Source organism: Leguminivora glycinivorella, chromosome 1 (assembly GCF_023078275.1).
Source record: "Leguminivora glycinivorella isolate SPB_JAAS2020 chromosome 1, LegGlyc_1.1, whole genome shotgun sequence".
Lineage (NCBI taxonomy): Eukaryota > Metazoa > Arthropoda > Insecta > Lepidoptera > Tortricidae > Leguminivora > Leguminivora glycinivorella.
In genome coordinates, this window is record NC_062971.1 from 16,259,463 (window position 1) to 16,272,886 (window position 13,424).

General features: G+C 40.1%; 1 protein-coding gene across 5 annotated transcripts in view; it reads right to left on the bottom strand.

Moving 5' to 3' along the window:
• The window catches only part of LOC125242604 (protein nubbin-like), a 234,184-nt gene that overhangs the window by 76,043 nt on the left and 144,717 nt on the right, over positions 1 to 13,424 (bottom strand). For all 5 annotated transcript variants that reach the window (XM_048151426.1, XM_048151418.1, XM_048151411.1 and 2 more), the window contains one exon: positions 4,051 to 4,110. In XM_048151426.1, coding sequence (XP_048007383.1) covers positions 4,051 to 4,110 — 60 coding nt within the window. The remainder of the gene's footprint in view (positions 1 to 4,050; positions 4,111 to 13,424) is intronic.

Genomic DNA, 13,424 nt, shown 5'->3' on the forward strand with positions numbered 1-13,424 from the left:
AAAATGGCAGATGCGCGTGAGCAGGTAGCGGCGGGGAGAGGCGCGGGGGAGGCGCATGCAAATGCGCTGAGATGACTGCCTCTAGGAATTAGCGCATTCTAGAATACAAGGTGTACCTACTTACTCGTACTAGAAAAATATACATCAAGTTAAGGAGGACTAGTAAAGGAACTTGTCAGTGTGTCCACAACTCCACACTGTCCACATGAGTGCTGGGATCCGTACTACTTTCCCGCGCACATGTACCTAACCTTAGCAATAGTATGAGGACAAATAACATAGCAGGTTAAAATAACAGAATCGCAGTCGTTGTATTTTGAAATCAATATTAATTACTATATAAAAATAATTCAATTTGAGTTTTAGATATTGATAAACGATGGAATGCAATATATGAAATAAAATAGGCGAAAGAAATAGGTGATAGGTGGGCCATTTTTTTCAGTTGTCCACCCCACTTTTTTTGTAACATGGGTATTTCTTACGCGACTCATACTCAGAATCGCGAGATCTTTCGATCCTGATAGGAGAAAAAACATGTCCCAAGATTTCCATACATTTTTCAGGCCTTCCATTCCGTTACCGCCATACAAAATGTAGGAGAAAATGGTAACGGAATGGGAAATAACCTTGGGACACTTTTTTCTCCTATTAGGATTGAAAGAGCTCACAATTTTGAGTGGAAACCATATAATAATTTCCAAATCTAAAAAAAAGTGGGGGGACAACTTTGAAAAAAATGGCCCAGGTACTACACATTTTTTCTGATTTTTATAGTATTGTAAGATGTCTGAAGGTAGTTTTTTACACATATTTTAGTGATACTTACGAAGTTTTTTTTATATAACCTTACGCAGATTTTCTTCGTAATTTGTTTTTTTTTCTGACAGACCACACTATCGGTTAAAAACTTAATGGCTTTACGGCAAGACTCAGTCTCAATACTCTCAATTCACGAGGCAACAATATTGTACACAAATTCCATGATTAGTCTCTAAGTCATATCAAAACGCCTATATAATTTAACGTTAATAGAACTACTTTATAACTTTTTACTAAATATAATAATATCTGGCCGGGATTCGAAACCCTGACACCTACATTAGACCGACCTCGTACGACTGGAATCGATATTTTATGTTTACAAACGCGAAAGAAAAACTCATGAAAACTCGAAAATTCATAATTGATATGTACATAATTGTGTATAAGTTGTAAAGTACATAATTTTGGAGGCAAACCTGATCTGGAGATATAAAGTTGCTTGTCAACAATAATGATAAGGTAAGTATTTCAATATGTTTTCTTTGACCTTTTTTTTTTTTAAAAAAGCATGGACTTCCAAAATTATCCGTTAGAAATAGGACTTAAACTTACAATCACAGAATATACCTACTATATTATAGTACAGCTACAATTTTCAAGAGTGTACCTCCCTCTAACACAAGAATGTATTTACATACTACGTGTTACTATTAAATCGATAAATATAGGGGTAGAATTAGGTAGCTAACAATTAGAACTGTTACGTAACTTACGTTCCGTGCAACGCCACTGCACTTTACTTTGTTGCTTTGCTGCAAGGACGATTGTTCTCTGGATTTTCATCTTTTAATATAAGATTATCATAATTAAGTCAACAAGCAAAATCAAGCTACAGAAAACGTTGAACTTAATGCTCAGTTTGGGACAAAGATACTCAAAAGCATTCGTTACAGAACACGGCGCGTGCACCGGTGGACATCGCTCATGGCGGAGATCTAATCGGCCGATGACTTACAAGTTTCTTTCTGCTATAGCTTTAAAACTTATCTCTATTAATATTCATAAGAACTGTTATAAAGAAAAAGGTTCTAAGCTTGACCGTTGTTTATCTAATTTCAAATTTTTGCTTCATCTTTGATGAACTTTTTATCCACATTGTTGAAGCAGTTATCAAATTATACTCCAGGATTTTATAAATACATAATAGAAGAGGATCAGCTTGTTTACGCTCTACTATAGAATTAGACGTCGATGCGAAGATAACGACCCGCGGACCGGGTCGGATCTTGCGGCGCACGAGCGTCAGAATGTTAAATGATCAGATATTAAGCGACGCGACGACTCGCCGCGATTAACGAGATACCTATCTGAAATTGGAAACAGTTCTATTTGACTGAAACGATATCGCTAGATGGATCTCTTTGTGCTGTAGAAAGCTAAATTATCAACCCGTCACTAATTTCGACCAATCAACCGAATATCTGCAGGTAATTTTCTTATTAAATTACTGATTTTATTGTGAACAATCTCTTTTACGCAATTTGTTGACCGCAGCTCCGTGCGCGTCCGATCGCCTCTTAGCTGCGCTTCGTCTATCTTTCGTTGTTTACCAAATTCGAGTTTTGTTCAGGTCCATCACGTTCGATTTAAAACTTTTATTTCTGTTGTCGCCCGAGACTCGATGCAACGCCAGGGTGGGATTCACCACTACGCGCCCGTGCGGAAAACATGCGCCGTAACATGATGTTAACCTAGCTAGGTTACCTACATTATTATACTTACATATCTAAATATGCGTATGCCTAAGATGTATGACACCCCACTTCGTACTGCAGATTGTCGTAATGTCGTGAGTAGTGGGGCATTGTATAATGTATATGTTTCATCCTCAGGGTTACTGTACAAATTAAGACATAAGGTAACTAGAATGGTTGTATTGGTTGTATGTTGGGTTGTAGTATGGTGTAATGAAAGAACTGTCCGTGATATATTATCGTGAATTGACACGTGTGCACGTGCAACTATTATCAACCGATTCATTACAATGTCAACATGCCTGTACATTCTTCACAAATTTATACATACATACATTCACACCTGTTTGGCTGTACAAATTTATGTTATCAATAATCGAGAAACAGTCAGTCATCATTATACATTTCAGTGGCATTTCCGGCGATTTAACGTTTTTTATTCTTGGAACCTCATTGAACTTGCAAGTGTTCGATCCAAATAGAGTAAAAGTCGAGTTACATGGTTATTAGGGCATTACAGCGATGTGACCGATCGCCCGTTTTTTGTCGCAGCATTTGAATAAGAGTCGCGCACAAAGCGCGGCGTGACGCACGCGCAGCCGCCGCACTGCGGCGCGCCGCCGCCCATTCAACGCGTAATTAACACGCATAAAAACACGACTGACGAAAATTAGAAATGTACCGGTACAAAAAGCTGAGGTTGTGAAGTTTATATTCATTTAAATGTGCCGTGTTGTCTCCGTGAGAGATGTAACCTACGGAAGAGCAAGAACAAGAACAATTGTTTGTTTCGATTGGTTTTATATTGCACACCTGCACAGTTAAGTAGGCGACAAAAATATTTCTACACCACGAAAAAGCTAATGTATGAGGATTGGTTAGGTATTTTTATTTACATATATTTTCGCCTTATTTCCAATTTGCTTACGCGCCTGCAAACATTGCGGCAATCTACTGTGAGTTATAGGCATCGTAGTTTTAATTTTTTTTGGTTGTTTCTTTCTACGTTGGACCTTGTTCAACAATACAATTTACTCGCATGTTTGTTCGTCACTCTTTGGTTCATGTATACTTGTATAGGTATCTATTATTCTTGATTATTGTATTATACCATCTATACCTATATTCATAGTACATATTAGCCCTTTAAGTACGAGCTGATACAATCGTGAGGGTTGTTAACGTATAGATGTCAATTTTAACACATGTCATTAAAATACGAAATTAAGTTAGCAAATCTCGATTTCTCGTTTTGAAAGGGTTAGTAAACCTAAGCACCTTGTTTTACAAAAACACAGCAATAGTTACCTACTCAGTGCAGGATGTAATATATACAGTCAGTGTCATATTTACGTTATTCCCGTTGTTGTAAAAACCTAAGTGTGGCTCAGGCTAGCGGCATCGACTTGACCCCAGGAACTAGCGCAGACCTCGAACACTGCTCGCCGAGCAGCCACAAAAACATAATTAGATAATGCTCGTGACATCCAAATGTGCCTCACGAGTGTTAACGTATACTCTATGCACTTACCGTTAAGGTCGAGCACCATTTGTGTGTTGAAGTAGCTGCTGACGTCACCGCGCGCCGACACTGCAACAAAATACAAATATTAGAGAACCAGGATTTATTATTAATATTTAATCGACGAATTCAACTTGACCAGAGAAAATAATAAGGTTGAATCATCGACAGTAACCACCTTATAATGCAGTAAAAGGAACAGCATTTAATTTATGTAATTCCGAAACAACCACCTCGATGGGATCGTTCCCACAGTAAAAGTCATTCAGTAATTTAATTATGACTACGATTGAACAGGCTTAGTATGGAAATAACCTGTGGAAAACTCTACAAAATTGACCCACAAAGAAACTCAGCGAAAACAAACTTTTTCCACTTACTTCATCGATAATCCTATTTTACGAAATGCCATTTATTCTGGACACGACAGAGGCAAAAAAAAACCCACTCCTATTAAGTGTCAATTGGCACAATATTAATGAAAAAACGTTGACAGTTGCCAAATCGAACGTTGAATGTGCAAATGTGATAGATTTCAGCTATTAAGTGAAGGTGCAATAAGCGGAGTGTGTGGACAATGGCCTCTCGACGCGTGGTTCAGCAGCTGCGCCGATCACGATGACCGTTGCTTGCCAAATCCGTCGTGCCATATCGTCAAATGCGGGGGCGGGCCATTCATTCAAACTTAATAGAATAATCCAAACGGTGACCATAAATTATCCTACGCCATGGTCAGACGAACGTGGCGCTAATGCTGCGTACACGAGAGAGGTAACGAGCGTGAGGTAAGTAATTCAACAAACGAGTAACCATATAAATTATAATATACATTAAATTACTTCAATAAAAATGTGGTATTTGTTAAAGTAAGTTTCCCCGTAAGTAGTATGATCGAAATATAATAGCTATTTTCTATTTGAGGGAGTCTCACTTAGTCTGTTTCATTGCAAAAGTATTCTAAGTTTTCAATATGTTTTTTTTATTTTATGGAGGAGCAAACGAGCAGACAGGTCGCCTGATGGTAAGCGATCACTGCCGCCCATGGACACCCGAAACACCAGAGGTGTTGGAGGTGCGTTGCCGGCCTTCAAGATGGATGTACGCTCTTTTCTTGAAGGTTTGAAGGTCGTATCGGCAATACCGCAGGCGACAATTCATTCCACAGTTTAGCTGTGCGGGGCAGGAAGTTTCTGGAGAAACGCACAGTTGAGGACTGCCAGCCATCTAAATGATGGAGATGGAAATGTTGTCGCGTAGGGCGATGGCGGAAGGAGGCGGTAGGGATTAATCCGAACAATGTAAATGTAGGCGCCTAAATGTTTCACTGCTTTTAGGCTTGCTCCAAATCGAGTAAAGATTACTTCAAACACATTTCAGCCTGTCTGCCTCTCTAGAAATATTTCATAAAGATAGAGCGACGATATATCCTAAGAACTAACTTTATAATTTATTTGTTACAATTACGACCTGTGCAGTGTTTCCTCGCAACATGTTATGTATCGCGTGTCATAAATTCCGATTAAGCAACCGAACCAACTTAAAGACATGCACCGACTGCCCTCGAACCAACAGTGAAAAATTAAAGGGTCACTTCACCCAAGGGACGGTTCGGTCGGCGACGTATTGGCGAACTTTTGGGGCCATTATTTACCTAAGCTTTCTGCATTGAAATGGAATTACGTGAACTGGCAATCCAGTCTGGAAAGTTGCAAACATCCACGAGATATTCGTGAAACATATTTTAACTTGATTATTGGATTGTTTGACATAGACTTTTTTATTAATAATATTATAAATATTGGTTCTGCCTAGCTCTGAATCCCCTCAGCACGCTGCTGAAGGATTCTGGGCTAGGTTGCCGGCTTCGGAGAGAGGGTGAAGTCATCTCTCACCTTCTGTACATGGACGATCTCAAACTATTTGCACCGAACACCCAAGACCTGATGGTGCTATTGAAAACCACAGAAGTTTTCAGTACCGCCATCAGAATGGAGTTTGGTGTCGATAAGTGTGCGGTCATGCATGTACAGCGGGGGAGGTTGTAAATTCAGAAAATTTACAACTTTCTGAGACGATGTCGTTCAGATCTATCTCTGAATCAGAAACCTATAAGTACCTTGGTATGTCACAGTCGTTGGGTATTGAGGATGTTGGCATTAGACGGTCGGTGAAGGAGCGCTTTTTCAGTCGGCTGACAAAAGTCCTTAACAGTCTTTTGTCAGGAGGCAACAAAGTGCGCGCCTTTAACGCCTGGGTAATGCCTCTACTCACATACTCCTTTGGCATACTACGGTGGACCCAGACTGAGCTGGACGCCCTGGATCGGAGGGTCCGCTCACTGCTTACCACACACCGTATGTTACACCCGCGCTCGTCTGTTATGAGATTGTACATCCCACGGAAGTGCGGAGGTCGAGGCTTCCTAAACGCCAAAGATCTCCACAACCGTGAGGTGTACAATCTCAGGAATTACTTCCTTAACAACGAGTGCGGGATGCATCGTGATTTGGTGGCAGTGGACGGAAACCTCACGCCGCTCTCCTTGGCGAAAGAGAACTGGCGCAAACCTGTGGTACTAAATACTGCGGACCGCAAGGCGGTATGGGAGAGCAAGCAGCTACACGGGCGGTTCTACAAGGCCCTCACGGGACCCGATGTAGATCTGCTCGCATCGGTGAACTGGTTACGATTCGGGGACCTCTTCGGAGAAACCGAGGGTTTTGCCTGTGCAATTGCGGACGAAGTTATGATGACGAACAACTACCGGAAATATATCCTGAAGGACGGTACGGTCGACATTTGTCGGGCATGCCGCCGTCCCGGAGAGTCACTCAGGCATATTATTTCCGGTTGTTCTCATCTTGCTAACGGCGAGTACTTGCACAGACATAATCTCGTAGCCAGGATTATTCACCAGCAACTTGCTCTTCAATACGGCCTTGTGGACCGCGAAGTACCGTACTACAAGTACTTACCTGCGCCAGTTCTCGAAAATGGTCGTGCCACGCTCTATTGGGATCGATCTATTATCACTGACAGGACTATTGTAGCCAATAAGCCTGACATTGTGATAATAGATCGACTGCAACGCCGGGCAGTGCTCGTTGACATCACCATCCCCCATGATGAGAATCTCGTGAAAGCCGAGAAGGACAAGTCCAGTAAGTACCTAGACTTGGCTCACGAGATAACCGCCATGTGGGATGTTGATTCAACGATCATTGTCCCTATAGTCGTTTCAGCGAACGGTCTCATAGCGAAGAGTCTCAACCAACATCTTAAGAGACTCTCGCTAGGTGGCTGGATCAAGGGCCAGATGCAGAAGGCGGTGATCTTGGACACGGCGCGTATAGTCCGACGGTTCCTCTCTCTGCAGCCCTAACCACCGGCAGCTTGGGCCCTGCCCCGCTGCTGGCGGCACCCTAGGTTAGGTTTTTTATAATGTGTTTATATATTTTGTATTGTTTTGTATGTGGTCTTGTATTTTACTTTTATAATCATATTATAAAATAGCCTAATCTAAGAGAAAAGATAAATAAAGGAAATTATAAATATTACACGTTAAATATTATTTAACAGCAAACCAGCACTGCTGCCTGAGAAACGTAGGTAAGAGCATTGCAGAGCATAGATATAAGTAGGTAGCTGTTCAAAACGTAGGTAATTTTGTGGGAATATTGACGAGTTTAAATCTGTAAAAATTACCTTGACGAAATAGAATTAGACCCCTTGGGAGGGCCACTTGAAGTGTGACGGAGGTATCCGCCATAAAAACTACAGCGTAGCCGATAGGTAGCCGCTGTCGCACAGAATATACAGGAGTATAACCATCCCTAGCTGTACTTCATTTATGTAAGGTGGACCTCGGCTTATCTTAGAAGGCATCGCATTAGACTTAGGGAAATAAACGAGCGGATAGTTTCCATTTAAAGTGGGGTCAGGTGCCCCCCGTCAGTAAATCGCGCGCGTGAAATAGTGCCGGCCAGCGAGCAACGCGCTGTCCCGCGGGACCCGACCTGCTCGCTACTCCATAAATCGTCCCCATTTGGCTAACCCGCGAATCAAAGAAAGGTAATTCACAATGTTTAAATCCAATTTGAGAAAAGAAAGAGCGAGGGCGCCCTTCCCCCGCTGATGCGCGGTAGGAATGTAAATCAGCGATCGCGATGTCGACAAACCATTTAATGTTGCTGTGTCGCAACGTTGTCGTTTAATATGATTTTTTTTAATGACCAATACAAGAAATTTACATTGACTTGTACGAGGTAAGAAACATACATATTAAATACATAAATATTGCAGATGGAAACGAAACGAGCCAAATTTGGCCACAGGTCTAACACGCAAGGCGTGGCTGCTGATCGAGGCAATTGCTGTTTTCTCTTCAACGAGTGTTTTTGCGAACCGGTGACGCGTTATCAGTTACAATAATTTGTGTTAACACGAAATCGCGTGAGCCGCATGCCTAACGATATGCTAATCAGACGCGACTCTATTAGAAACATTTTCTATAAAAACTCCTCGGGATTTTCTCGCGATTAACCGAGCAACAGTTCGCTTCGCAGAATTCCAGGTTTCTATTTTGGTGTCGCGGATTCTCGAGACGAGAATCTGGCGGTGTCGTTGACCGGCGGTGGTTAATTAGGCGCCTCCGCGTCCCCCACTGGGTTTCACCCCCGCGCCCGCCCTCGGTTCACGCACATGGCTCGTAGCGGACACAAACATTGCCCCATATACGAAAATCGATACGGCCGTAACGGGAGCACGTTCAATGTTAACACTTGTCTCGACTCGACCCGCGTCACAGGACGCTGCTGCACGCCTGAAGGGTAATAACCACGTTGTCTGCCAGACGCTAAATTGTTGCAGTACAGCCTGTATCAAGAGAACTGAGCATTTATGTACGAGTATGTGTATATCTACTTAACTTCTTGTATCTAATTTGACGATTTTGTTTAAATTATGATGATCGAAGTCACTTCAAACAACACTGACATCTTCATTCATAGGTATCGTATCCAGATCTCAATTCTGAGTTTGGTTAGTATAAGAATCAGGCCCTGACACGACGCCAGGGCAGGGTCGTTTGCTCGAAAGCCTTTTTATCGGTTTCTTTTCAATTGATAATATGCAACAAGTACTTATTACATAAATCATTATTATTAAGGCATCTTGTTGATTGATTTACACAAAAAAATGTCTACCGGTCAGAAAAATATAAATCCTATTGATTCCATCCATTTAACTTTAGGTAGGTACCTAAGTATTTAAAACTTAGTATTCACAATTTCACACCAAAATAAGCAAAATGCTTCAACCCTGGAGCTTTACAGAGCAGATACATTTAATCTTGTCTGGCTAGTGGTATAAAAACGGGATACATATGACATAGTATTTATTGGTGAACTTATTGGTTTGGTTTGTTGTCGTGTGGTAGAGGATTGATTTCTCGCAGTAGCTTAGATTATACTTAGGATCGGTTAAACCATTGCGATACCTATATCTTATAGAAGAACATCCGGACATATCAAAACCGTTTTCCCGAGTCAAAGCTCTAACGCTTCTTGGCTTATCCTGAATTAAGTCAATTTATATTAAAGTCTCCGCTTTATTCTATGTCGAATAAATACATAGAGTAAAATAATAAACACCTAAAGCATTTCGATGTGAGTTTATTACCCAAAATAAAATAAGCTCATTAAAATAATATTTAAATTCAGATTCCCATCACTAACATAAATCAAGACAGTAACAAGTATTTTTCCGCATGACACGGCTCGTCGCGCGTCGTGTCTATAAGACTTCCCTGAGCAAATTTTATTATTTTAATATGCAAATAATAAATTGGCCCTATAATGAAACTTCGAAAACTATTTAAAATGCCGCTTGACAATTGAGTAAACAAACAGAGATCATAATTAGGCTTTTAATGTAGTCGACATTAATAACACGGCAGAGAACGAAGCCGGTCGATGTGTATCGCGGTGAATCTGCATAAGCATGAAATTAATTAGACACGTATAATGAGACATTAAGAGCGCCGAGCGGACCCACGCGCACACGCACGCCTTCGAGCGGCGTCAACACATCTTGCCAGAGTACCTACGTAGCCAAATGCGCTAACGCTTACGAAAACATCGTTATCGCAGCTACCTATCTCTATCGCTCTTTCGTATTGGCGCGACAGAGCCTGGCTACGTTGTGATCGGCATTTAGCGTCACGTCAACGATCGTCATTTCGGCTAGGCCGTCTGGTTGCCAGAAAAGCATAGAGCAACGCGAGCGTGGCAACTGACTAAGTGCTGATTTTAGATTGTAAGCGATCACCATTTACATTAAAACTACAACGGAAATATTACAGAACTACATTAAATTAATGCACTGTTTTTGTGTCTTTGAAACAGACATGTAACGTCCCGTAACTGTCAGAACCTCAGTCCGTGAATTACTTCGAATACGAATAAGGTACCTACAGTAGTAGACATACATTAATTAAAATACAGACTGCAAGAGTACATCAAGTAAACACATCTATTTTAATTAAATATGACTCACTATATTCAAAAGTTATCCAGCAAAATAATACAAGTGAATAATAATTAATAGGTTAGGTACCTAATCCATAAATAAATATGGGATAAACCTTAAGGTGAAAGCCATTTATTTTGCTGCAATATAGTTAAAAACCTAACCACAAAATTAAAATTTGAAAAAAAAAACCCCGACATAGTGGACCGATTTTCATAAAACATGGCTAAGAACACTCCCGACTAACTCAGCTTTCAAACAAAAAAACTAAATCGAAATCGGTTTATCTGTTCGGGAGCTATGATGCCATAGACAGACACACACACAGACAGACAGACAGACAGACAGACAGACAGACAGACAGACAGACAGACAGACAGACAGACAGACAGACAGACAGACAGCCAGACAGACAGACAGACAGACAGACAGACAGACGGACGGACAGACAGACAGACAGACAGAAAGACAGACATACAGACAGACAGACAGACAGACAGACAGACAGACAGATAGACAGACAAACAAACAGACAGACACGTCAAACTTATAACACCCCGTCGTTTTTGCGTCGGGGGTTAAAAATAAAAAGGAATATTTTTACGACAAGCAACCGTGTGCTAGTCGTCGAGTTGTTGAGGTTCGAAGAAGTGATAGCAGGGTACGTAGCCAAATACACAAGTTGCACAACTGCTCACGATAATATCTGTTTCGTTACTATATATCTCTATCGCTCTTGCGTATTGGCGCGACAAAGCCAGACTGCATTTCTGTCGGCGTGTGGCGTCGACGATTGACATTCGGCTACGGCGGCTGAAGCGACTGAAATCTGAAGCTGCGTCGGAGGAGCGGTGGATGCAAGCGACATCTATCGCGCTTAGATCTGAACGCTCCGGACTTTCAATAAAATCGTGTTTTTTAACCGTCGCCTCATATCTCAAGAAGGACGGTTATCAAGTCGTCTGTATGTTTTTTTTTTTTTTTTTTATTATTTTTTATGTTTGTTCCTCGATATCTCCGTCGTTACTGGACCGATTTTGAAAATTTTTTTTTTGATTGAATGTATATGCATACAGATTGGTCCCATTTTTCTCAGAACCCAGTTCTGATGATGGGATCCTGGAGAAATCGAGGGAACTCCTCAAATCTGAAAGGCATACATATGGTGATTTTTGTGTTTTTAAAGGAACAGCATGCATTTAGGTACGGAACAGTGACATTTGGTGCAGTGGAACTGCTGATGATGGCCAGAACGGAACTCTTCAAATCTGAACGGCACGCTTATAGTGACTTTGGTATTTTTATACGAACAGCATGCACTTTCGTCCAGAACAGTAACATTTGGTGCAGTGGAATTTCTGATGATGGTCAGAACCGAACTCCTCAAATCTGAACGGCACGCTTATAGTGACTTTGGTATTTTTATAAGAACAGCATGCACTTTCGTCCAGAACAGTGACATTTGGTGCAGTGGAACTGCTGATGATGGCCAGAACCAAACTCCTCAAATCTGAACGGCACGCTTATAGTGACTTTGCCATTTTTATAAGAACAGCATGCACTTTCGTCCAGAACAGTGACATTTGGTGCAGTGGAATTTCTGATGATGGTCAGAACCGACCTCCTCAAATCTGAACGGCACGCTTATAGTGACTTTGATATTTTTATAAGAACAGCATGCACTTTCGTCCAGAACAGTGACATTTGGTGCAGTGGAACTGCTGATGATGGCCAGAACCAAACTCCTCAAACCTGAACGGCACACTCATAGTGACTTTGGTATTTTTGTAAGAAAAGCATGCATTTAAGTTCAGAACAGTGACATTTATTTAGTTATGTTTGTTAAGCATAAGTTTTGAAGTCAAAGTTTGTCAAGCTTCGATTTCTTATAATATAATCGGATTCATGAGGAATTGAGGAAACTCCTCAAACCTTAACGTTATACGTATATTCATTTGTGTTGCCATCTAATAATTAAAGCATTAAAAGCAGTTTTAAAAAATACTTACACATTTCTACATAATCCAACATTCGCAAGTAGCTTTCACCAGAACCCGAAAGGCGACGGTTTTTTTTTCTTAAAAATTATTCAGATTCAGAACAGACTCTTTCTCGCTTCGTATGTATTAAGTATCAGTTTTTTAATTGTCAAGAGCAATTTATAAACGTACAGTCACAGCCGAAGGTGACTAAAATCTGAAGGTTACAAGCAAAATGAATTATGAATTTATGAAAGATATAGGTATCCTGTTACATAACTAATTATTTAATGTTTTTCATTGAATAATCAAAAAAAGGCAAACCAAAGAACCATCAGTCAACCAAACAAACCAAAAAGATAAAATAAGGGTTCTTTATTTTATCCAGGTAACAATAATTAATATTTAGTGATGAGAAAATATTTTTCTACTGGCACTAACCTATTTATAGGTGTTATAAATAGCATTATAGATAATGAACTTCTTATGAATGATTCAAGAAATTTGATTGTGTAAACCTTTATGTTTAAACTGTATAATTTCTCAGATGTTATATGTAGGAATTGTGATAGCAAGAAATATATATTCTTTTGTTTTTACAAACAGTAAAAGTTTTTTTATCGTCAAATAATATACCTACAGTCAAAATAAATAGATAATATAATATATGCTAATAGAATTTATTCTTGGAAATAAACATGTTAATACGACAGTATTTAATAAGATGTTAAATTAAACATCAATGAATATTCCATTTAACAAATATTATCCTCAATAAGGTGACAGGGAATCTAACTAGCTATTATAGAAAAAAGGGAATTAGTTATGTACCATCATGTAAGTATAACAATCTAGTGAATTATAAACAGAAATGCA